The sequence below is a fragment of the Hippopotamus amphibius genome, chromosome 1 (assembly GCF_030028045.1).
Source record: "Hippopotamus amphibius kiboko isolate mHipAmp2 chromosome 1, mHipAmp2.hap2, whole genome shotgun sequence".
NCBI classification, from domain to species: Eukaryota; Metazoa; Chordata; class Mammalia; order Artiodactyla; family Hippopotamidae; genus Hippopotamus; species Hippopotamus amphibius.
This window is the reverse complement of record NC_080186.1, coordinates 168,418,823-168,442,726: the sequence shown is the minus strand read 5'-3', so window position 1 is coordinate 168,442,726 and position 23,904 is coordinate 168,418,823. Positions and strand designations below refer to the sequence as shown.

General features: G+C 49.2%; 1 protein-coding gene across 15 annotated transcripts in view; it reads right to left on the bottom strand.

Moving 5' to 3' along the window:
- P4HA2 (prolyl 4-hydroxylase subunit alpha 2) overlaps positions 1-23,904 on the bottom strand; it is a 33,278-nt gene that overhangs the window by 7,843 nt on the left and 1,531 nt on the right. For 6 of the 15 annotated variants that reach the window (XM_057735649.1, XM_057735599.1, XM_057735668.1 and 3 more), the window contains exons 3-13: positions 17,549-17,630; positions 16,475-16,600; positions 16,059-16,158; positions 15,339-15,435; positions 14,755-14,906; positions 11,844-11,981; positions 8,155-8,394; positions 6,287-6,480; positions 5,342-5,518; positions 1,811-1,881; positions 1,476-1,575 (exon numbers count right to left, since the gene is read on the bottom strand). In XM_057735649.1, the coding sequence (XP_057591632.1) occupies positions 1,476-1,575; positions 1,811-1,881; positions 5,342-5,518; positions 6,287-6,480; positions 8,155-8,394; positions 11,844-11,981; positions 14,755-14,906; positions 15,339-15,435; positions 16,059-16,140 (1,251 nt within the window). In that variant the 5' untranslated portion in view covers positions 16,141-16,158; positions 16,475-16,600; positions 17,549-17,630. Of the gene's footprint in view, positions 1-1,475; positions 1,576-1,810; positions 1,882-5,341; positions 5,519-6,286; positions 6,481-8,154; positions 8,395-11,843; positions 11,982-14,754; positions 14,907-15,338; positions 15,436-16,058; positions 16,159-16,474; positions 16,601-17,157; positions 17,225-17,548; positions 17,631-23,904 lie in introns of all 15 variants that reach the window. The other 9 variants (XM_057735610.1, XM_057735719.1, XM_057735711.1 and 6 more) reach the window with 6 other exon arrangements.

Here is a 23,904-nt window from a genome sequence, read left to right as displayed (position 1 = left end):
GTGGCAGAGAAGCCAGTCCAAGCATGAAGCTGCTATCTTCTGAGGTTGCATGTGAGACAGGGTACACAGGGTGCAGCCAGGAAGCCAGTCAGGATAGCATCAGGGGCACAGGCCCTGTACACTCTTTTCAGCCTCTTGGTCCAGGGTATGGAATCATCGACCAAGCAGAACATCATCCTCAGTAAGGGCCATGACAGTCCTAACACTGGCTCTGATGTGCAGGAAGCAGTGGTAGATGTCTTAACAACAGCAAAACCCAACCTGCTCCAGGAAGATATGAATCACAACTATGCCAACAAGGACGCACCCAGGGCATGGAGAGCCCCTATCACTCTTGAAATGGTGCTGTTCTCACATACGAGAGGCAAGTGGGAGATGTGGCAGAAGTCCTCTCTCGATGTGCCTGTCTGCAGAACTTACCTAAAAATTAGGCTTACAAACTCAACACTAAGCTGAATTGAACTGAAAAATCTTATATAAAATTTTCACAAGACTTTTAAGATAATCAGCATGTTTTTAAAAACGCTGGTGGACTTCACACAAATCCATAAAGATAACAAGATGACCTTCAAAATTAGTTCTGATTACTGACACAGCTATCGCGGGGGCGGGGTGGTGTTTGGAATGAGTGCTGATTTTCTTGGATGTATCCAGGCAAAAGTTCAAAGAATCTTTTCCAAGTGATCTCAGTTCAGTATTCTACTGAGAGCTATGGTTGATCAGGTAAAGTGTGAAATCCTTAAATACACAGAAACTCTGGCCAAACAGATCCAGGGGACTCAAGAAAAATGCCAGTGAAACTTCTTTGGCAGTGTCTCAGGTCGTCACTTTACAGCAGGACCCAGAAGTTGGGATGTTCAGAAGGGAGCATGGCCGATACTGATTTGAACTCAATAGAACAGAGAACACGTTAGTAGGAGCTTTACCCAAAATTTTAAGCATGGTGCTGCCATGAATCTTCACAATCACCTCTGAAATAAAAAGCAGGAAGCCAGATCCCATGGGGGTACTTAGGAGCATTCTACCTTCACCGGCCAACCAGTCCAGGCCTCTCAATGCTACCAATGTATTACAGAACTATTTACCTCCAAGTGCATTTGACTATGACTCAGAACCATGACCTCTGAAGACATTTATAGCTCTTAAAGGTGTCCCTGGAACAACTCAGGATTTCAGCTTCTGTAGTAAAGAAGACATAAATGGGCCTGCCATGCCCACCAATGATCCCTAGCTCCTAGTATGACACTTGGGCACATGGAAGATATTCAGTTGACATTTGCTGAATACTAATTGTTAAATGCCAGTAGGCACACTTAATTCTGGCTTCCCAACATGAGGCCACCCCATACTCATAGCATTCTGCAGTCATGCAGTTTATTGGGCAAGCCTCCCCATGTCTGGCCCTGAGCACCCTGGGAGACCATCTAGCTAGAAATACTCCCTTCTCAACTCCAGTTTCCAGGAACAAGCCATACCTGCAGCAATTCTGCAGTCTTTACTGTTAGCCCTGTGATGTGCTGCATCCGAAGATTCACGCGAGCCACAACAGGGTCATCATCCTCCTCCAGCCAGGAGCTAAGCCAAAACAAGAGAGAGAGAAAGGAAGGTGGAGAGGCAGGTTTAGATGAGGTCCTGCACTCTCTCCCCAGCATCAGGGCCAGCACTACCTGGCAGCACAGGGTGAGTGCTCCATGTAGGGGAGGTGCCAGCAGGGAGGACAAGCCAAGCCATCCTCCCTTCAGTAGGAACTTGGAGGCCCAGGAGTTGGGGCTTGAGCAGCCACCCCATCACCACCATCAGCTTTGCTAACCTTTTTGAAACTCTGTAGCTGGCAACAGTGAGAACCCCTGTCTTGGGATCACGAACAGTGGCTCGTGCAAGCTGGAAGGCAGGAAGAAAAGGCACACTTATCATTCTTTGCCTTGAGTGTTTTTCTGGAGGGACTGGTACCTGACCTGCCAATCAGACCAGTGGAGGAAGGAGCTCTGCAGGCAGTGGCTCCAGCCAAGGCCCTCTGATCCTGCAAGCCAGGCCCGGGCAGTGGTCTGGGGTCTCCAAATTCCTGCTCTGCTGTCAGACCCTGGCCACTGCCCTGCTTGGTCACTGCCCGCCCCTGCTCCCTCCCAGGTCCATGCTGTCTGCAGAATTATGCCTACGGAATCTGCTTTATCCATCCGCCTACCTGCCTGGACAGTCCCTCACCAGACCCACGTATCACACCTGCCTGTGCTTGGCTGCTCCCACCACATTCAGACTGTGCTGCCAACCCTCAGCCTCAGTCTTGCATGCTCATCTCAAAGTGGTCATGTCCACTATCCTTCTGAACCTCAGCGGCCTTCTCTGCCCAAAAACCTAACCCAACACTCTCCTACTGCACCAGCCCATGCTGGCCTCCCACTGCTGCAAAGAAAAAAAAAAGAAGGCACAGATTTCACTCCCTTGGGAGCCTTGCAAGGTCAGATGATAGAATCAGGAAAGGAATCTAAAAGGTGCAATAAACTGCTGCCTGGAAGCCATCCACCTCCACACACACACACACACACACACACACACCCCCTCACCATCCACCTCCACATACACACACACACACACACACACACCCCCCCCCACCTACCTCATATTCCCCTAGTCTCCACAGACTGGTGCAGGGATATTCACAGGAAGGACCTGCTGCCTGGAGCCAGCCCACAGTGCTTCGGCTGTGGACTGTCCTAATGAGTGCTTACTATGTGCCTGGCACTGCTGGGTGACCAAGACATGGCCCCTGCCCCCATGCAACTCAGTCAAGTGGGGAAGGCAGAAAATTAGCTGGGTAATCACAGCACAGCATGGTAGGGGCTGGGAGTGGGGAAGCCCAATGTCTGTGGGAGCTCAGTCAACAGGGTCAAGAATGGTTTCCTACAGAAGGGACCACCTAGCTGAGATTTGAAGGGTAAATACGAGTTAGCCAGGTGGGAAAACATTACAAGAACAGGGAAGGAACAGCGATGCTGAGGCCCAGAGATGAAAATGGATGTGGCACTATGACTGTGGTTAGAAGTGAGAGGAAAGAGACAAGAACAGGCTGAGGAGGCAACTGGGAGTTGGGCTGAATGCAACCTGTGACCAGTAAGAATCAGGGAAGGCTTTATGCAGGGGAGGGATACCACCATCTAAATGTAAGAAGGATCACTGTGGACACATCATGGAGGGTTGACTGAGGAGGGGTCAAAGCAAGAAGGAGCCAGTGAGGATGTAAGGGAGAGGTCAGGGCAAGAGGTGGCAGAAGGGATGGAGGGCGTGGATGGACCAGAAGGCTGGCCAGGAGGTAAGATCAGCCAACCGGGACGCAAGCTGCTGCAGCATGTTCTGATAAGACGGCACTGCACCAAGAGCAGAGAGCTCCCCTGAGATCCTATCTATAGTTCTTTCCTGATGACAACTGCAGCTGCAGCTAGACCCCATCCAAACATGTGAGCCACAGCACTGGCCTGATGCCCACAGGGAGGCTCTGGGCAGCTGTGCTCTGCTCGCAGGGACAGACAGGGCTATTTTCAAAGCAGGCCAGAGACCCACAGGCAGCTGCCAGGCATTCCCCACAGGCCAAGTTAAGCTCATGGGCCCTACTTCAAAGTCAGCATAGCATCTGTCCCTCACAGGCTCCAGAAAGGAGAGGTCAGCTTGTAATGGCCAACATGTTTGGCTCTTCACATGGCTTCTGTTCAAAGACAAGTTTTCCCAACATGCTCCTTCCTACCCACACTGCCCAGCCACACCTACGTGCACACATGTACCCAACATGAACACACACACACACAGAAATGTTTCAGTGCCTTGGTCAGAGAGACAAGGGAGGACTCTCTCAGGAGGTTCTGGCACAACAGTGTCTCTCTCTCCTGACAGTCAAGAAAGCAGCTTTCTTTCCTGGAGGAATTTGGAGCTGGTCCAGGAAATGCAAGGGGTTCGGTAAGGGTGGGGTGGGGATGGGGGTTGTCTCTGGTCCCCATTCTCCACACACACTGGCTAGACCCTCCCTCAGCAACATCAATGACAGTAAGCACTCACTCTAAGCCCTAGATGTCCTAGTATCTCAAGCCAAGGTTGTTCCAAGATACAGTCCAGTGCTTAGGATAGGAACCTATTTTAGGTCTCCCAAGGAGTGCTGGGCCTCCTGGCCTCTACAATTCTATTAGGAGCAGGGCAATAGAGGATCTCCAGCTAAATCCTCCCTTCTCATCACCAGTGATAGGGGAAGGGTGGGGATGTAGCAGAAAGTAGTTCTCTTTGAAAGATGTCAAATGGGAGAAAATCTTTTAGGAACTAGAAATAGAAGAATAATTGTATAATATGATGAATACATACAAAACCAACAACCAACTGCACACTTAGCAGTGAAATACCAAAAGAATTTTCATGAAATTCAGGAACAAGTCAAAGATTCCTATTGCAAAAATGCTCTAGAAGCTCTGGGACAACAAACTATACTAGGAAGGAGAAAAGAAAATTCTTCTTATTTGCAGATGCTAATACTATCTGGGCAACCCAAGATAATTAGCTAAAAACCAAAAGAAGAATAAGTGAGTTCAACAACTAGCTGTGATCCACACCATGTCTGTTTCCTTGCAGGTAAAATGAAGATCATGACAGAGCCTGCTGAAAAGACATAGCAGTTAACATCTGTTAAGGACTCAGAACAGGGCCTGCCACACTTCAGAACTCAGCAAACTTTAGCTATTAGTATGAAATATATTTTTACAATCAACAGTTTAGCATATAATAGTAAACTAATTTAATAATGTAACCAGTAAAAACATAATGACGAAAGAAACAAAGTAAAGTTACAAAAACAAACAAACAAAACTGCCTAAGAATACATTTAACAAGAAAAGTGCAGGGCTTATGTGAAGAAAATTTCTAAAGATATGAATAGAGAGATCCAGCGTGCTCTTGGATAAGAAGACTCAATACTGTAGAGATGTCTGTGCTCCTCCAAGTCAATCACTTCTTTGCCAACCTAATCAGGAGCCCTACAGGACCCAGTCTGGCAGTGTCCCATGGCGTACTTCCTAAAAACTCACCCACACTCCAGCCCCCAACAAGGTGAACTAACACTTCTCACTGTGGGCTTGCCCTGCTCCCAGTGTGCCCTTCCATCACAGCCCTTGTCTGTGTCCTCATTGGTTCCCTCAATTTTCTTCCCCCACTAGACCAGGAACCCTCAACGTCAAACTGAGTCTGTAGTACGTTAGTACCCGACAGTGAACTCATGCAAGACATCAGCAAAGGCCAACCGGGTAAGCAACCAAACTGCCCCATAGTACCAGGAATGAGTGGCCTGAGAAAGAAGTGCAGAGACACCTACTTTGGGTTTCGCAATCTCCTTGATCCTCTCGATTTCCTCATCAGACATGACATCGTAGTACCTGACGATGTGCGGGCTGTCCCACTCATCCTCCTCTTTGAAAGGGGCGATGAGCAGCTGTGGTGTCCTGTTGCCATGGTGGTACCTACAGAAAAGCCTCTTCTGCCTTCGGGGTGTCTGGGGAGCACAGAGCAACAAGCCGTGAACCGAGTGAGTCCTAACCCTCAGTGCCAGGTTAGCTGCCTGCAGACAGTGCTCTCACACCCCATGTCCAGCAGTTGCTCCCTCCCACCTCAACAGAGAAGAAAACAAAGCCCCCCAGTTTGACTGACATGAAACGATACCCCACAAATCATGCAATGTTGCTTCTCTCCCAAGAATACCTCAGGCTGGCAAGTCTTGTGGAAGGGTGTAATCCCTGGCCCCTCTCACAGAGATATGAGTAGGTCAGGAGGGCTGGGGCAGGGGAAAAGTCTTTCTAGACAGAGGAGCCAGTGGGAGCCAAGCAGACATGGGCATGGAGAGGCCAAGGGACTGGCTCACACCTGAGCCTCCTTGAGGAAGCACTGGGGTCCCAGGGCTCTCAAAGGCCAGTGATATGCCATACCAAGCTCTAGCAACTGCCTTGTCTTTGCTAGAGATCATGACTTCCATGGGGACCCAAGGCACATCCACACCCATGGTTTTCTTCAGAATAGAGTCAAGCAGAAGCAGTCTGTTGGGGTGGAGGGGAGCTCAGTAATAATTTACAGGATTGAAACTCTGCCTGGAACCTCAGAGAAGACAAGTCTCCTTTCCTATACCTCAGAGAACACCCACATGTCAGCCTCAGTAGATGCTACCAAGAATTGAGAAAACTACCTACAAACATCTTCCTCAAATCGGCCTGTCCAGAGCCAAAGTCTAGGTCCACAGCCTGGGCCCTGACCCATCCATGTGTCTCACCAGTTTGACACCCTCCCCACGACAGAGGCTCTCGTAGACATCCCTCTCAGGCAGGTAGTCCACAGGCCTGTCATATATGCCTTCTGGGGTTACTAGCTCAGCTTCTGTGTGATTCGATAACATTTTTTCTCTTTCTTCCTCCAACAACCGTTCAAAGTAGTGCAGATTCCCTCCAGCTCGTTCATGGCTCGGGTCTAGAAAAAGCAAAGAACAAGGAAAAGGAAACCACAAACATCTGTTAGGTCATTTAGAGAAATTATCCTGTAAGCGGTTTTCCCTCCCAGCAGCTCACTTGCACACAGTATTCTGCCTTCCACAGCACCTAAACAGGGTTCGCTGGTCATAGAGGAAAGGCCGACAGAGGTTCTCCCCACTCTGGTCAGAGACGAGAAAGAAGCAACAAAGTTGGGGTGGGGGATGCTTAGCCACCAACACGGCTCTCCTCTCAGACCTCCCTGGAAGTCCCAAGGATGCAGGTCCAGAGAAGCAGTGCTGAGTTCTGCCTCCTCCTCCTGACTTGGCTGTGTGCTATTTACATCCGTTACTGGTGTACATCCCCTAGAGTTCATCCATTACTGCTGTACACAGTATAGTACATCACATGCCGGCCACAGCTAGAAGACAGGCTGAAACACCAGCAACAAGAATAGCCACATGACACTCCCACAACTTCATCCTGTGGGCCTTATAACACGAAGGAGCAAGCTTGGCAAGATTACTGTGCCACCCCTCAGATAAGGAAACTGAGGCCCAAAGATATTAGAGATTACTGTTAGGTTATTCACAAGAGGAATCCAGGTGTCCTGACTCCCTGTCCAAGGCTCTACTAACATGACAGAGTCTACAAGCTCTCTTCCCACATCCGTCTTATAGACATTCACACTAGCTGGCATCAGACTCAAGGTCCATGAAAAGCAGCAGCAAAAGGAAGTCTTCCCTGGTCTGAAATCTCAGACTATGATATCTCATGTATTAGTAAAGGGTGGAACAAATGGGTTCTTTTTTTTAAGTAAATTTATTTATTTATTTATTTTATTGGCTGTGTTGGGTCTTTGTTGCTGCACGTGGGCTTTCTCTAGTTGTGGCGAGTGGGGGCTACTCTTTGTTGTGGTGCGCGGGCTTCTCATTGAGGTGGCCTCTCTTGTTGCAGAGCACGGGCTCTAGGTGTGTGGGCTTCAGTAGTTGCGGCACATGGGCTCAATAGTTGTGGCTCACGAGCTCTAGAGTGCAGGCTCAACAGTTGTGGCGCACGGGCTTAGTTGCTCCGTGGCATGTGGTATCTTCCTGGGGCAGGAATCAAAACCGTGTCCCCTGCATTGGCAGGTGGATTCTTACCCACTGCACCACTTAGGAAGTCCAACAAATGGGTTCTTAAGACACAGGACTTTTGATCCCCTTCAGTGTAATACCACGAGACAACTTGAATCACCAAAGCCATGGCAAGTCCACCAGTTAGACCTCAGGCCTCTAACAGGTCAGATAATTGTCAATGGAGCAACCCTGAAATACAGCTTGCCTCTGGAGCTACTCCTGACGTAGTAAAGGCTCCACCCTACGCAGCAGCAGATGCACTGCAGGCACTGGATTCCTATTTACAAATGGAACAGGAATCCATGTGTAGGGCCAGGGGTGCCACAGGCCTGAGTGTATCCATCAGTGATGGGCAAGCACTAAGGCCAGAACTGCAGTGGGTAAAGAGCTAGCTGGCAGTTGGACTGGGCCTGAAAGCAGCCAAGCATTAGTCACTGGCTAGGTGACAGGTCAGACTGGCTCTGTTCCTGGAGAGCAGCCAGGTAGTGGCCAGCAGGGTGACCAGTTCCCCTGCTACCTCCCCATCTGTATCTGACCTTCCCCTAGAATCTCCTTACCAAGGGAGAGCAGGCGGCGGGTGAGCTCCAGGGCACGGTGCAGGTCACCCAACTGGAAGACGGCATAGCTCAGATAGTCCAGCACCTCAGCCTTGGATGTGGTGGCCTCCTCCCCTGCATCGAGCTGCTTCAACACCTGTTCCATCCACAGCACTGTGTGGTAATAGTCCCCTTCGTTGTAGGCTGAGCGGCCCATCCCAAAGCAGTCGTCCACACTCAGCACTGCCTGGTACTTGGTTCCTGTAAGCAGGAGAAGCAAATAATCAGGCTCTAAAGAGCCTCTGGGTTAGGGAGAGAGATTCCCCCATTGCAGGAACCTGGGCCCCTAGGAGGAGGGCATCATTCCAGCAGAGCCCCACCAGGATTTCAGACCACATACCTCCAAGGGTCATTAGTACAGAAAGCACAGCCAGGCTGGCCCTGCCTCAGACTGGGGTGCACAGCCTATCTGATAACCTCAGACTCCCCTTTTCCCAAGCGGGAAGGGTCCTTTATTACGGTAGAGCCCAGGAACCCCAAGAAGTAGTGTTCAGGAGACAATAAAGGTCCTGTGAGCCACACAGGAGATGTCTGCGAGGCAGCTGGCCATTTGAAACTGGAAGTCAGAAAAATAAGACGAATATAAAAATACGGAACTTAGGTGGCAGGTAAAGTCATGGATGAAGATAATCGCTTCCAGAAATAGTGCCAGGAAAGAGTAGAGAAGGTGGCTGTGGCCCTAGAGACCACCTGTACAGAAAGGACAGAGTGAATAACACTGAGAAGGACCTAAGAGGTAGAAGAAACAGAGGGAGCCTGAGTGGTGTGACAAACGCCAAGGGAGACCAAGAGATAAGACGGCAGTGCCAGCTTTGACCACTAGGTGGTGGGGCACCTGATGAAGATCAATTCAGCAGACCCTGTGACCACAGGTCATCTGCTATTGGCTCAGTGCTGGAAAGTGACCCTGAAGACAGTTTCAAGTCAAGAAGGAGATGTGGTGTGTAAGCTACAGGGAGATGCAGGGTTTAGGCTGTGACTTTCCCTGGAAAGCAAGGGAGTTCCCCTACAACCCCGTTAACAGCAACCTAGGCATGCTGACATGGAAGAGTTGCCTCAGAGCCGGTTCCTTCTGCCTGGTGTCCAAGATGTCCAGAATGAAACCCCTGCTGCAATGGGTTCGCTGCTTCAGAGACCAGGGGCTGCTTGTCATGATGGCTCAGGAACAGACAATGTGGGACAGGAAAATGGGGAGAGTAAATGAAAGACAGAGTTAGTAGGCAGACCATAGATTGGGGTGGGGAGGTCCTTGAGCTGCTGTAGCTCCCTGTAGCTTTCACTTTCCACGGGCCTCCACAGACCTCTGGCTCTGTAGGTCCAGGAACTCAACACTGATGGAGACAGTATAACACAGCTGAGTGAGCTGGACAAAGCAAGGTCTGTGTGGGCCTAACTATGGCACCCCACAACTGTGTGACTACAGACAAGTTACCTAGCCTCTCTGATTCTTAGTCCCTTATCTCTAAATAGAGATAATACCATCAATTTTGGAGGACTTGTGCCAAGAATTCAACAAGATGACATATGAAAACGTCTCTTATGATTCCGCAGAGTGGTAATAATCAGTAGCTATTATCAACATATCTCACCGATGCCAAAAATGTCAAGAATGGCTCCCAGACACTCAGTATCCTTCTCAGAAGCCAACTTGAAAGTCTGCTCCCTAGACAGTGCTCCCTGGAGAATGACAGCTGAGCTGAGTGCTGAAGGGCAATCAGACATGACAAAACCCAGCTGAAAGGAGTAAAGGTATTCCTGCAGAGGTTGTGGGATGAACAAAGAAGCTAAGCAGCGGCAAACCTTAGTACAACAGACAAGGAGGCCAGGAAGATGATGCCACACAAGACCACAAAGACCACACGTTAAGAGAAATTTGGTTTAGCCCTAGAAGTTAAGCAATGTGATCAGGAACTCATGTAAAAAAATATGTGCTTAAGACCACATGGAGGATGATTTTAAGGAGTGAGCTGGAAGTATACAAGTCAGAATAACATTTCAATAACCCAGTTGAGAAAGAAGTGACCATGAGGCTGGAGTCAGGGCCTCCAAAATCCAGAGCAGCCAGTGGTGCTTTTTGCTGACATAAGGAGGAAGAACAGCAGATGGTTCAAAAAGGGATGAGGATTTCTGTTTGGGACATGTGAATTTTAAGGAGCCAATGGAACATCAAAGTAGAGATGTTTGCCTGCACTGGTTGAAAGCTCAGGAGACAAGCCTTGACAGGGAACACAGATCTGGATGTCATCCACGTATAGGCAATAACCGCAGGTGATGGAAATGGCTAGGCTCACCGGGAGAAGGTGCAAGGCACCCTGGGAACAACCCCCGTCCACCCCTCATTTCCCCTCCAGGATATGCATGGGTCTGTTAACTGAATGTAAAAGGTCAATGCATGGCTGTGGCTCTCTCTTCCCACCAACCATCCTCACAGCTACAGGATGAACAGATCTTACAGGTGCCCCCTGCAACCTTCTCTCTCTGGCCTCGTGGCCTGGCTTGGTCCAAAACATAACTGAGTGAAGACCAAAGAGAAGTCTACACTCCTTCCTGTTGGCTCACTGGACTTCTTGGTACCAAGGCTCCAGGCGCTGACCAGCCAACAACACAGTGCCTCCCTCTGCCACACACTGTGATTTCCTCTGCTGTGCCTCCTACAGGGCCCCCACAGGTGAGGTGGCATTCAAAGTCTAATGGAATCTAACTGAATCCCTGGGTTTATTGGCCTTTAACAGCCACCAAACCCCAACACATCTTCTTATAAACATACTGAGGCAGACAGTTGAATTGAAAAGGGGCCTGTAAAAAAATGAGAGAGAGAGGTGCCAAAAGAGAAACTGCAGAGATCAGTGTCCCAGAATTCAAAGGAGGGGAGGATCTATCAGGAAGAATGGGGCGATCAATGTGCCAAATACTGGTGAAAAGCTAAAGAACATTCTGCCTGAAACCTGTCTACTGGTCTTACCAGCCAAGGGGCCACTGGTGACCTTGCAGGGGCAGGATCAGCCAATGGCGGGGGGGTGGGGGTGGGAAAGAGGCCAGACTGTGTGTTTAGGAGGACATAGGAACCAAGGAAATAGAGAAAGAGTGTGGATGACTCTATCCAGCTGCCTAACCAGGATGGAGAACAGATCAGTCAGCAGCAGAGACTCAAAAGGGCCTTGGATCCTGAGGGAGAGTTTGTAAGATGAGCAAGAACAGAGCGTACCTATGCACTCAGGGGGAAGAGTCCAGACAGGTGGACACAGAATGAACAGAGGCAGAGGCTGTAAACTAAGGGCACATAGGATATGGGGCAATGAGTCCAGAGATCAGTCTTAAGCAAGAGAAAATCGGAGGGTGGGGAACAGAAATGGGTCTGGATGCACTGGGAGTAGAAGTGGTGCTCTGGAGACAAAGGCCAAGGAGACCCTGAGCAGCAGCCTCGGCATACTCCCAAGCTGAGAGAGGAGAGGCTCATACTGGAGGGAGGTGCTGGGGCAGGGGCTGAGGGGAGGCAGCTGTCATGGGAATAAGGGACTGGTACCAACTGGAAACCCAAGAAAGAACCACTGCCAGAGGTGGTGGTGTGCCTGAGGGTGGAGACCATGAGTCAGCAGAGGCTCCATCCCCATCCATACACCACAGCAGACACACCTGGATTGATGAGTTACCTGGAAGTTCCCCTTTAGAAATGGTGTCTGGGTCCAGTTTGTACGTGTCCTGAAGTCTCATCAAGGCCTTGGCGGCTCCTGTTTCATCTTCATCAGTGGGGAAGAACTGTCGCTGCACTGACAGGTTAGCAATAAAGCCTTCCAAAGGAAAGAGTGAGAACAAAAAGTTACCCTGATCCAGGAACAGAATTCCACTTGGAACCAGACAGGCACCCACTGGAGGGCCTCTGGCTAGCGCAGTCTCCCTGCCCCTTCCCTTGAAGGCTGTTTCCCCTTCCTTCAGGAAGCCCTTTCTGGTGGCTCTAGGCTGGGGAGACCTCCTCTTTCTTACTCCCCACTGTACCAACTGCCTGTGATGCTCATTTGGAACTGAACGGAAAGGTCCCCTCACACGAATTAACATGTGGGAATCTGACAGTCTTGGCTCCAAAGCACTCAGTCACACCTGGTAGAGACAGAAGGAACAGAGGACAGTGAGGGTAACCGACAGGGGCACAGGAAAGGACTCAGGGAGGATTTGCTGACCACTCAGTGGAAAACAAATCACATGAAAAGCCTTGATCCAGGATTATCTGGCTGGCCAGGTAATCACAGACTCCTAGCCCACATCTCAGGTTGAACAGCCCAAGGGACAGAAGTGGTCAACCCAGAGAGCCCAGCTGGCCACTCATTACCGACCACTGGCCCTTATCATCCAGAAAGGTGACGATGACAGTCCTGGAGGTGTTTGGTGCTGTCCCCATGCCAAGATTAGGGACCGGAGAATCATCTGACCATGCCAAGTATTGAGGTGTGGCTGCACAAGCCCGGCATGGTTCCCCTGAGAGACACACTGGGCTTTGCTCTGCTTACTAGAGCACTCCTACCACTCAGACCCACAATGAACTCGGGCATGAGGTCCCCAACTGTGGTGTTCAAGACCACAGCCTGGAGCCTGGGAGAGCCCCTGACCACAGAAGCAGCCAAGGAAGTTGTTTTGGACTCCAAGCCCTAGTCGTAAAGCAACATATACACCTCCTGCAAGCTCAGGACTCCAGGCAGAGGTCAAGCCCTTCCACGTTGATTCAGAGGCTTCAATTGTGCGCATGAGCTGAGAATTAGAAGGGGAACTGCAAGGCCATTTCTTCTCTGGCCTCTTCCCCAGAGCAGCAGCACCCACAACCACCTGCTCTCATGACCTCACACTCAAGCACCCACTTCCAGCCATAGCTGGAGACCCAGGAACCAAGATGCTGCAACCCTGTCTTCCTCAAGGCTGCATGGTCAGGGATTCTAAGAGTTTACAATCTAGGAGAAAAAAATGCTTCCAGAAAAAGCCACATTGTTAGCATGTCTCCCTGCCTCTCCCACTCCCCATTTCAGGGGCAAGAACTCTGAAAGAAAGAGGTGAAAACAACTTATTGCTCTCTGGGGCTGTCCTATCTCCCTCCTGGTAATTATAAGGTTTTCCAAAGGAACCAGATGTTGACAGTGGGAGCTGGGTATGAAGAACAAGACTGGAGAACAGGAGACCATCTGGGCAGGCTTATTCTCCCACACTGCAGGCAGAACAGCCAGTTCTGAGCTACAGGCCCAGGCTCGGAGGCAAGGTCTGGGAAAGGCAGCCATGGCTTCTGGAGGCAGTGAGCTCACTGGGCACAGCTCCAGCCCAGCTGAGCTCACCAGTCTCTCCCTAGAAGCCACTCTGCTCCAGGCCAAGCCAAGCCCAGCCCAGTCTGGCCACATGGACTAAAATGCCTCAGCCTGGAGAGACAACAAGTCTGAAGTTAATCAGCACTTCCAACTCAGGGAGAAGAGGCAGTAAGTCCAGGGGGGCCGAGCTCAAGGCTGGAATCAGAAGGGCCCACCTCCAGGCCTGCCCCACCATCTCCTGCTGAGAGGAAAATATTAGAGCACAGAAAGTACTACCATAGTAAAACCACTAAGCACAGTTAAAGCTTTAAAAAAGTTCATACTCTAACCTGCAAGTCCCACTTACAGGAATTTATCTTAAGAAAATAACAGAGATGGGCACAAAGATATGCGTAAGATTGCTGACAATCTGGAAACAATTCCATATCCACTGACTTGACCAGTTTTACACTACAACAGTATGACATATTACCGTCCAGCCATTAAAATCACATTGCAAAAGAACATTTAAAGGACATACAGAGAAACTGAAAAATTGAGGAAAAGAGTATATGCTTATGTCACAAATCTACCAACAGATATATTTTCTTTCTAAAAGAAATGAATGGGAATGAATTTAGATGAGGCCCATGCTCCCCAGTGTGCACTGGTCCCACCACTTAGTCCACTTAACTTACTTTTGTTAATTCATTTGGTTCTTCAAAGCAAGTAAGTGTGCATTCCCTGGCATATATGTATAATTCCGTTTTTTTTTTAATGCATACATGTGTAAAATGACTAGAATTTTAATACGATTATCACTAGGTAATTGGATTAAGAACTGTAATTTTCTTATATGATGTTTTTGTGTTTTCCAACTTTTCTATAAAAATGTATTACTAAAGCATAATTTTCAAAAGTCACTACCAAAAAAAAAAAAGGGACACAAAATCATTAAGAAAAGGCAAGAACTGATTTTTCTTTTTGACGACACCACACGGCATGCAGGATCTTAGTTCCCAACCAGGGATCAAACCCACACTCCCTGCAGTGGAATTGCCGAGGCTTAACCACTGGACCACTAGGGAATTCCCAAGAACTGATTATAATTACATATTAAAAGCAAGAACAGACAACTCCCAGGTGCCCAGAGATGAGAGCCATGGGACTGGCAGGCTGCGTGCTCACACACTGCATGTGCACACCAACACCCGACCCAGGATGGGCTCAGACCCACACGTCCCAGGCTTGAGCACATGGACATACCGGCTCACCCAACCACTTGCTCACTGTCCCTCACCTGCGGCTGAGTTCTGCAGGACAAGGTCCTCCAGCGCAGGCCAGTCTGTGTTTAGCCGCTTCACCAGTTTATAGGCATTCACAGGGTGGGCCAGGTAGCCTTCAGGGTCAGCAGCTGACTTGCTGGTCAGGGCTTCCATTTTGTTGGCCCAGCTGTGGAATCAGAGAAAAAGAGAGACTAACACACCCAACTCACACAGATCTTGACCTATGGTAATTTTCCTGGCGAGATGCAGGGGATCTCTACTTAGAAAGGAAAAAATAGTGAGTCCTTACCCCACATACTTAGCTACTCTGGAGCACTGGCATGAAGTAATCTCCAGGCCAGCCCCACACTGCCCCTCTCAAGGGCTTCCTCTTTTTTTTTTTATTTTTAAGAACTCTGAGATATAACTGACATACGATAAACTGCATATATTTAAAGTGTACAATTTGATATTTTTTTTCTTATTAGTATTGTATATATGGCAATCCCAATCTCCCAATTCATCCTCAAGGGCTTCTTCTTATGGGCACCTAGGATGAGTTCCTGGGGCAGCAGAGGGCTGGCTCAGGGTGGGTGTGGGGACTTAACACATTAGACACCTTTTAATCTTAGAAAGCTTGGCTTCCTCCACCAGGATATACTCCTTCAGGGACTGCACCAGGTCCTTCTCTGCATAAATCAGGTCTGTCATGTGCCCTGCAAGAGAGAGGAAAAAGGGCCAGTAAGAAATGGATGAGGGACATCCAGCTCCTGACCTTGAGGCACAAAACATCAGCACAGAGGCAAGCCCCCTGGGCCAAGGGCATATCAGCTCTCTTGGGATCATGGGGACCTAAAGTTAAAAGAGGCTTAGGCATTCATATGGTCCTGGCCCCCAGCTTAAGGAAGAGAGAGGCAGAGATTCCAAGGGAATGTTAAGTGCACTGAGGACACCTTAAGGAAGAAACCCCAAATCTCATTCTCCCACTGTCACCCAGCTGGGTCATGTTACTGGGACACTGACATCCTGGGGACTTCTCTGCTCAGACTACTCTCTAGTCTGGGAGAAAGTTAGCCACAAATGCCAGGCAGCCCAGGAGAAGCCCGCACTTGCCAGGGTGGAGGCCCAGCTAAGACAGCTGGCTGCCAGGAAGGACATCCAGGTCATCAGGGCTCAGAGGGGGAAACAGCAGCTCTGCAAGCCCCATTCTCTTCAGATCTGGTCAAAACCAGTAGATGAGGCCATCCCACCCTGAATGAGAACAGGCCTCAGGCAGTGACATCCCTTGGCACTTGAGCCATGGATTGCTCAGGTAGACGATAGTCCTGTTGGCACATACCAATAGAAGTAAAGAATTCAGCCTGTACACAGCCCAGGACACCAAGCCAGGCCACCAGCAATGTAGATACCCAGAGTTTCATGGTCACAGAGCGCAGGGTCTGCAAGGCATTCAGTGACAGTAGTCATTAGATCAACAACGCTGAAAGTCAACTTAGGTAAGGATACACATACACATGTACACAGTATATACACACATTCAAACATGCCAAAATCCTGCCCTAGCACACAAAAGCTAAGGAAGATATTCAGAATCGCCAGTGGAAAGATGCCAGAGTGTAGAACCAGGGATGTGTGCTTAATTCTGTCCCCTGCTTTGGGAGGCCAAGTGCCCTTGGGGAGAGTCTGTGCCCTCTCAACTTCTGGTAACCACTGAGAACTTGGGAAGGCTGAATGGGAGTGGGGGGAGACAGTCACCTCTGGTTCTAATAGTTTGTCAGTTCAAGATTCTGGCCCAGACCTCTTCTCTGTTTCTGTCTTTCCTTCCAACACAGGTGCCAGGACAGTGCCACGTGCTGAGGACCCAGATGTAACATGTAGTCCCTGCCCACAAGAAGATCGAAAGTACAGGAGAGAAAAAAAAAAAAGTACAGGCGAGACAATGACAGAAAAAGAACTTGAAACAATATGCCCCAGGGGACCCATACCCAAAATAAGGTATACAGCAGATGGTCAGCCAGAAGTGAAATCAAACTGCTCCCTGCTGGTCTGCGCCTGGCCACAGTGAGAGCAGACTGGGCAGACACTGCTCTTCCTGTAGCGAGGCTCCTTGGCAGACACTGTCCTCATGGAGAATCACCATTCGCAAATATTTACTAAAGACCCATATATGCCAGGCACTGAGCTAGGCACCTGGGATACAAAAATCAATCAACCACACAAGGCAAAAACCTTAGGCCAGGCTGGGCTGCTGATATGAGTAAGAGGCCAGCTGCTGTCTTCTCATCAGCCTAGAACTACCCAGACCCAGCTCTGAAGGCAGCAGGCACACCATGGGGCAAGCCCCACTGGCAGCAGACCCAAGTACACAATGGAAGCTTTGGACATCATCTTCCAGCTCAGCCACGCAGCCGAGAGCATGCTGGAGGAACAGCACCCACCTGAGCCCCAGTTCTGTCAGTCCCTCCTCTTCCTGCTCTACTTCAGCCAAACCCTACTGGAAATTTACTGAGAGAAAACAAGGAAAATAAAGGAAATACAAATGCTTTCCCTCCAAAATGTAAGTCTTATCTGACAGAATTCTAAGTCTGAGCTGACTAATGCCAGCTCATCAGGTTTTTTAATCAATTTTTTTTTTAAATACACCTTTATTTTATTTTTTGGCCGTGCCATGCTGCATGCGGGATCTTAGTTCCCTAACTAGGGATCGAAACCATGCCCCCTGCAATGGAAGCATGGAGTCTTAACCACTGGACCGCCAGGCCAGCTCATCAGTTTTTTGCCTGTGATGGCTGATTAGATGCACAGTCACACCCACCATTCCTCACTCACCCTTTCAGAAGAAATTCCAATCCACTGTGGTTCCAGGTTAGGCTCAGAGAAGCCCAACCACGACCCCCACCCAAATGGGTTCCTATATGAGGAAAAGGAGAGAATAAGTGAGTGTCCCCATTTGTTCATCCCCTGCCAAACGTCTGCAGAGCTGACATCATGCCCATCAATGCCCTAGGTGTCAGGGGCCCGGAAATACACAGGACAAGATCCTTCAGCCCAGAACCTACTGCAGGGTAGGGAGTATGGGCTAAGGGACCCATTATGAAGTTAGGGCAGCAGAGGAAAACAAGTCACTGAGAAGAGGTAAGAGGGCCCAGCCTAGCCCTGAGGTAGAGCCCAGATCATTCTTTTTCCAGCCACAAATCTGCTCCCAGGCCTCAGCATGCTGCATCTCCACCCCAGGATTCCAGAAGACCTCTCTTCCTGCTTACATAAGACCCTTTCACAGCAGGTGGGGTCTGTTTTTTGTACTTCAAGAGGCCTCATCAGCTCAGGAGAGCATCTTCTGTATGTATACAGGGAGGGAACAGTAAAAACTCAGAGCCAGGAGGCTGCATCTATGGACAATGAGGAATCAGCCAACTGCCCGTCAGGCTGAGGTGATGGGAAAGCAGTGCCCAGGCATTTGTCCCCTGTCCCATCACCAGTTGCAGTGGCATGCCTATTCAGAGGTCAGGTAACAAATTTAAGGGAGGGAGAAGCCTCTCTGTTCCTTTCAAATCACCCTGGTGATACTGACCATGGTTCATGCCTTATAGCACTCAGGAAAAAGCAGCCAGGTTCCTTCATTACATGAATACCAACTGTCATTTCTCTGGAATGTGTTATCTGGTTTAGACTGAGCCTATCCACAAATCCCAACCTGGAGGCAGAGCCCAAAGAATCACAGATGGGGTTCTGGGTTGACCAAAAGCCTATGAAGTCCTGCTTTGATGGAGGAGGGAGATGACGACTCTGCTGGTGCAGAGAGCCAGGCACTCCCACGCAGCCCTCAGACCACCACAATCAGGCAAGGGTACACTGCCACCCCAGGAAAGGATACACTAGAGTCCCATCTCACTTTGCCTGATCCTGAGCCCCCAAACATTAATCTGTATTAGCTGTACAAAAGGTCACCTAATCAGGGTCAGCTTGGGAGGAGGCGGTCTCCAAGAAGGACTGTGTGCCACAGTGTGGGAAAAGCCTACCAACTAAATGCCCCCTGCCCCACTCATACCTATACCCAGAGCTTGCTAACAACAGAATACGTGGGAGCACACATGCCCCACTAGTGTCCAGTGCTGCCGAAAGTCCTTCAGGAACCCTCAGAAATCCATGTTGAATTGGCCTAGAAACGGGCAACATCAAGCCCCCATTTACGAAAATAAAGTGGCACCAAGCCTGAGCAGAAAACCAATGCTGAGTTTCATCTGAGATGCAGCCCAAGTTTAGAACAAAGTCTGGCCCATATCAGACACCCATCACCACCACCAACAACAACAAAAACCTCACCACAGCCTTGTTCATTCCAGGAAATTAGAACAACAGATGTTACATTTCTTTCAAAAAATGGATTGTGTAAGAATGGATACTGTATGCACATCAACACTGAGAGATCAAAGCATCCTGTTAAGTAAGAAAAGCAGGCTCCCAAACAACATATACTCTGATTTCATTTTTACAAGGAAAAAGTTTTATATATGGAAATTTACATACCTGCATCTATATGTAAGCAGTGAGTCATAAATCTAGTTGTATCTTGGTGAAATAATTTTTTCTCTTTACGTTTACCTGTATTTCCTAATCTTTCCACAAGGAGTTCTGTGGGAAGTTTAAAATATATTTCATAATATACTTAAAATGAAAACAAAGCAGGCCCTCTCAAATGGACTCCAAAGCGGCCCAGCAGCCTGAGTTTGGACCCCCACAGGGAGGTCCTCCAAAGTCTGCCAACACCACAGTGACAATAATTCACCCACCAGGCAACCGGTACTATTTCTAAGCACAGGGCAATTCCAAGACATACAATCACAGGCCCTAGCAAGTCCACTCTTTGGAAAAGACGTTTACAACCTGGCCAAATGGCCATGAAAAGATGTTTCCAACTGCAAACCAGCAGCCAGCGTCCTTAGCTTCTCCCCTTACCTCACCAGGCAGGAACCTCTGCCAAGCTCCCAGCTGCAACCCAAATGCAACAGCTTGAGTTTTAACAATGTATCTAACAGCCTAGAGACAGAACATGGGTTTGCTGAGAACAAACAGGTCTTGCTTGGCTCTGAACAAAAAGCTGCCTGCCTTCTGCGAAGGGGCAAAATCTGCCTGAACAGGGCTCCCCCCATGGCCTTGCCTCCCAGTAGTGTGCCCAACTCTGGGTGGCAGAGCCAAGAGGACTTATGTGCTCAACCTAGAAAGAGTTGAACAGAGGATCCAGGAGGCCCCACCACCTATGTACATGGATGTCCATTTAGGCCCATAAGCTGCTCTCACTGGCACCCCAGGGAAGGATGGGAGGCACCCTACTCTCCTTACCTGATGTCATGCCTCAATCATCACCCTGATCTGAGCCACCCCTAAGTCCCTCTTACAGCCATACTAGCCCTGCCTGCATGGGCCTCTCATCTTAAATAGCCCCCCTCGGGAATACGGGGATATGTGTATAAAAACAGATGATTGAACTTGGTGTACCCCCAAAAAAATAAAAAAATAAAAAAAATAGCCTCCCTCCCACCTCTGCACTACAAAAGAGCCAGCACAGCTTATTACAGCCCCTCATTTGATCTCTCTCTCCCTAAGAACCCTCCAAAGGCTCTTCACTACCCTCAGGATAAAGTCCAAATGCCTTAGCCCTAAGGGCCTTTTGTGTTTTGTTTTGTTTTGTTTTCTGAGGGCCTTTTTGACTCTGTGTGACCTGGCCCTACTGCCCTCTCCAACCCCATCTCATGACTCCAGGTTTCATACCTCCAACTACCAAGTCGCATGAAAAACCTTCTCCTTCACTGAGAACCTAACGAAGCCTAGATGATCATGCATCCCTATCCTTATACAGTTGTCCCTCAGTATCCACAAGGGATTGGTTCCAGGAGGCCCCACAGATACCAAAATCCATGAATGCTCAAGTTCCTTATATAATAGGCATAGTAGTTAGCCTTCTGCATCCACAGGTTTCACATCTGCGGATATGGAGGGCTGACTGTAGTTTCTCTATCCAGTAGCTGGACATGTTGACTTGCACTTCCCACATGAGTACCATCAAAACCACAAAGTCTCCTGCTTCAGTAACTAGACAGTGAAGTAGCAGAAAAGGCTGTACAAATTAACATGCAAAAGCCAGTTGCCAAAGACTTGCAAGTCTAGGTAAGACTAACTTACAAGGAACTACGGGAAAGAATACAATCCACCACCACTACATTGGATGCATCTGACATACCACCTTGTATTCTCTTGGCCCCACCTGTCTCATGGGCCCTGGGCCACTTACTCTGCCTCAGACCCAGTGAAAGAGACTGTGCAAGCCCCAAACCTCTGACTCTTCCTGCTACTTCCATATTCCAATGAAGTGCCATGCTGGCCTCCCCAGAGGCTGCTGGAGGGCCCTGGGAGTGCAACTGAGGAGTGAGCATGGGGGAATTAACTCCTCCTGGGGTTAATTCCTGGGGCAACTGCGACCAATGAAGGTCAGAAATAAGAGGACGTCAGCAGATAAATTTCCTCTCCAGGGCTCCACTGAGAAACTGTTCTGCAGCTTGGAGTTTCTGTAGCGCTCACCCACAGATGTCCTGCATGGCTGAACAACTAGTGTATCTCTGTGCAGACTGGCCCGCTTGCTAAAAAGCACCACCTTGTATTTGCTTCCCCGCCTCTCGACCTCACTTTTCTTTTCCCTTACCCTTGCTACTCTGCAACTGTACCTTCCAACAAAGCATTAAGTACTTAAGCTCTGCCTTGGGCTCTGTTTTCTGGGAACTAGTCTAAGATAATCACTATTCATGTTTCCAAAAATCTTTCATTTCTAGCATCTAATCCTCACCAACACCTTGTAAACTAGATAGATTATCATCTGCATTTCAGATACAGATATATAAGATACATAACTGAGGCTAAGAGAGACTTTCCTGCACACCTTACATGCTACAGCAAATTAATGGCAGAGCCCAGACTCAAACCCAAGACATACTTTCCACTAAACATTGCTGCCTTCAATCCTACTCTGTAACATCTATTGTCTTATAGCACAAGGACTTCCCCAAAGGAGGAGCCACATGTTGTCCTAGCAGAACAGGCCTGACCAAGTCAAGGACTTTATTGTGGTTCACAAAGCAGCCTCATGACATCCGTGGCTGGATCCCACCAGAAGGCAGACAGCAACGTGGACCCAGAAGACAGAAACATGGTACCTCAAGTTCAAGTGAGCAGTCACTCCTGCCCAGACATCACAGCACTCACAAATGACCAAGTGTCCCAGCTCAGGGCAAGACAGTACAGTCTAGTAGGCAGGCACACCCACCCTGGGGTCAGACAGCCCCAGAGTTATAGCTCAGCTCCAAAATCACTTCCAGGCGTTGGGACCTAAGACAAGTTACAGGGTCTCTTTGAGCCTCAGTTTTCCCATCCATTTAACAGTGATAATATTAGGATCTACATCTCACAGGGCTGTTTTGAAGACTGAATGAGATGACAGATGTCAGTGGGCAGCTTAGCACCAGGCATAACTTATACCAGTCATCAGCACCAAGGGTAGTGGAGGAACGGCAGTAGACTTGAAGCAGTCAGCTTTCCAGCCGATCCCTGGAGAGAGAGTCTAGGTCCAGTCTAGGCGACAGTGAAGATGAAAACAAGACAGAAATTGTCCCAGGAGTGTTAAAAGAGATTCAGGAGAGGGTGTAGTCAAGTGTAACACAGCACACTGACCATCAGGGAATAACCCTGGAAACTGGTCAATCACTGGCTCTAACTCTCACCAAGGAAGGAAAGTTCTCTGGCAAAAACAGGCAACTGGACCAATACTCTAGAATCTCATGTATTTCTATGCCTCTGACCTGCTTACTCCGAGTGCCTACAAGTACCAGGCTTCAGGACTGTGGCCACACCCTGGGCCCTCCTCAGAAGTGCCAGGTACAGAGCAGGCTATATTCTAGCAAGTACTTCCTGAAAGGTCTAGAGCAGATGCTGGTCTGTGATCAGGCTCACATCCTATTTGAGCTGGAGAACTCCCTAACCAAACATTTAATCCTCTGCCCTGCAATGACACCACTTGAAAAAACACTTTCTCCTAGGTCTCCAAGAAGTCTAATCCAGACTTTTCACGCCCATTTGCTCCTTCTCAGAATAAAAACTATATATCCCTCATTCCACAACCCAGCTCAAACCCCAGAGACCACAGGAGCCACCAGCCCTCTCTGCTCAAGAACATACTGATGTCCCACCCTGGAGTACTTCAAAAGTCCAAATTGCTAGATTCGAGTAACTTTTTCAAAGTTCAACTCTCATTCCAGCACCCCGTCTGGGCTTGCACGTGCCTGCATCACAGTATTTCCTGCCAAACTCCAGCTGCATAAAATTAAACTCTTGACAGATCCCAGGAGCCAGGGACACACCCACCAGCCCAATGCACACTACAGCCAGCGTGGCGACACACTGGCCAAGGTCTTACATCCAGCCTCAGACCCTCCCAAGGATGTGGGAGGGCAGAGTGAAAAAGGGAGGTTCTCTCAGGAAATGAGCAGACCCCAGATTCGCTCACCCCACTCATTCCTCAGGGCTGCACCCACGCAGTCTCTCCTTCTCATGAGCACTCACACTCTGAGCTCCTCCCCAGCATGTGACCAACTGCCAGCATGAAGCAGCAATCTCAGACAGATTATGAGCTACCCATGGGCAAGGACAGTGCCACCACCACTGCCTCCTCTCCCTCTTTCCTCATTCCAGCCCCAGTCACACTTTAAGCAGAAGCCCAGCACACAGGAGGTAATCCAGGAATGAACAGAGATGGGCTGTGGCCAGGCTAAACAAGTCACAAAGTAGGCACTCTCCCAGACACACCACTTCAGAACACTGAACAGGGCAGAAGGGCCTGTCACAAGCCACAGACAATGCTCAGTCGCCACCATGTCTGCCTGCTGACCGCTCAGAGAACTAGGGTGGCCCAGTTTGACAGCATCTCTGGGATGAGGCCCCCAGCCAACTCACTCCATCTTTGCTACGTGGCTTCCTTGGCTGGGCCACACAGTGCATGGGCTTGGCCATCTACAAATGAGGCCCAAGAATAAAAGGATCCAAATTTCAAACATTTTATGAGCAGGGAGAAGTGAACAGAGAGGTCGGCCCTTGAGGCCCTGGACAACGTGAGAGACTGCACCCTGGAAGCTTCAGGGGCA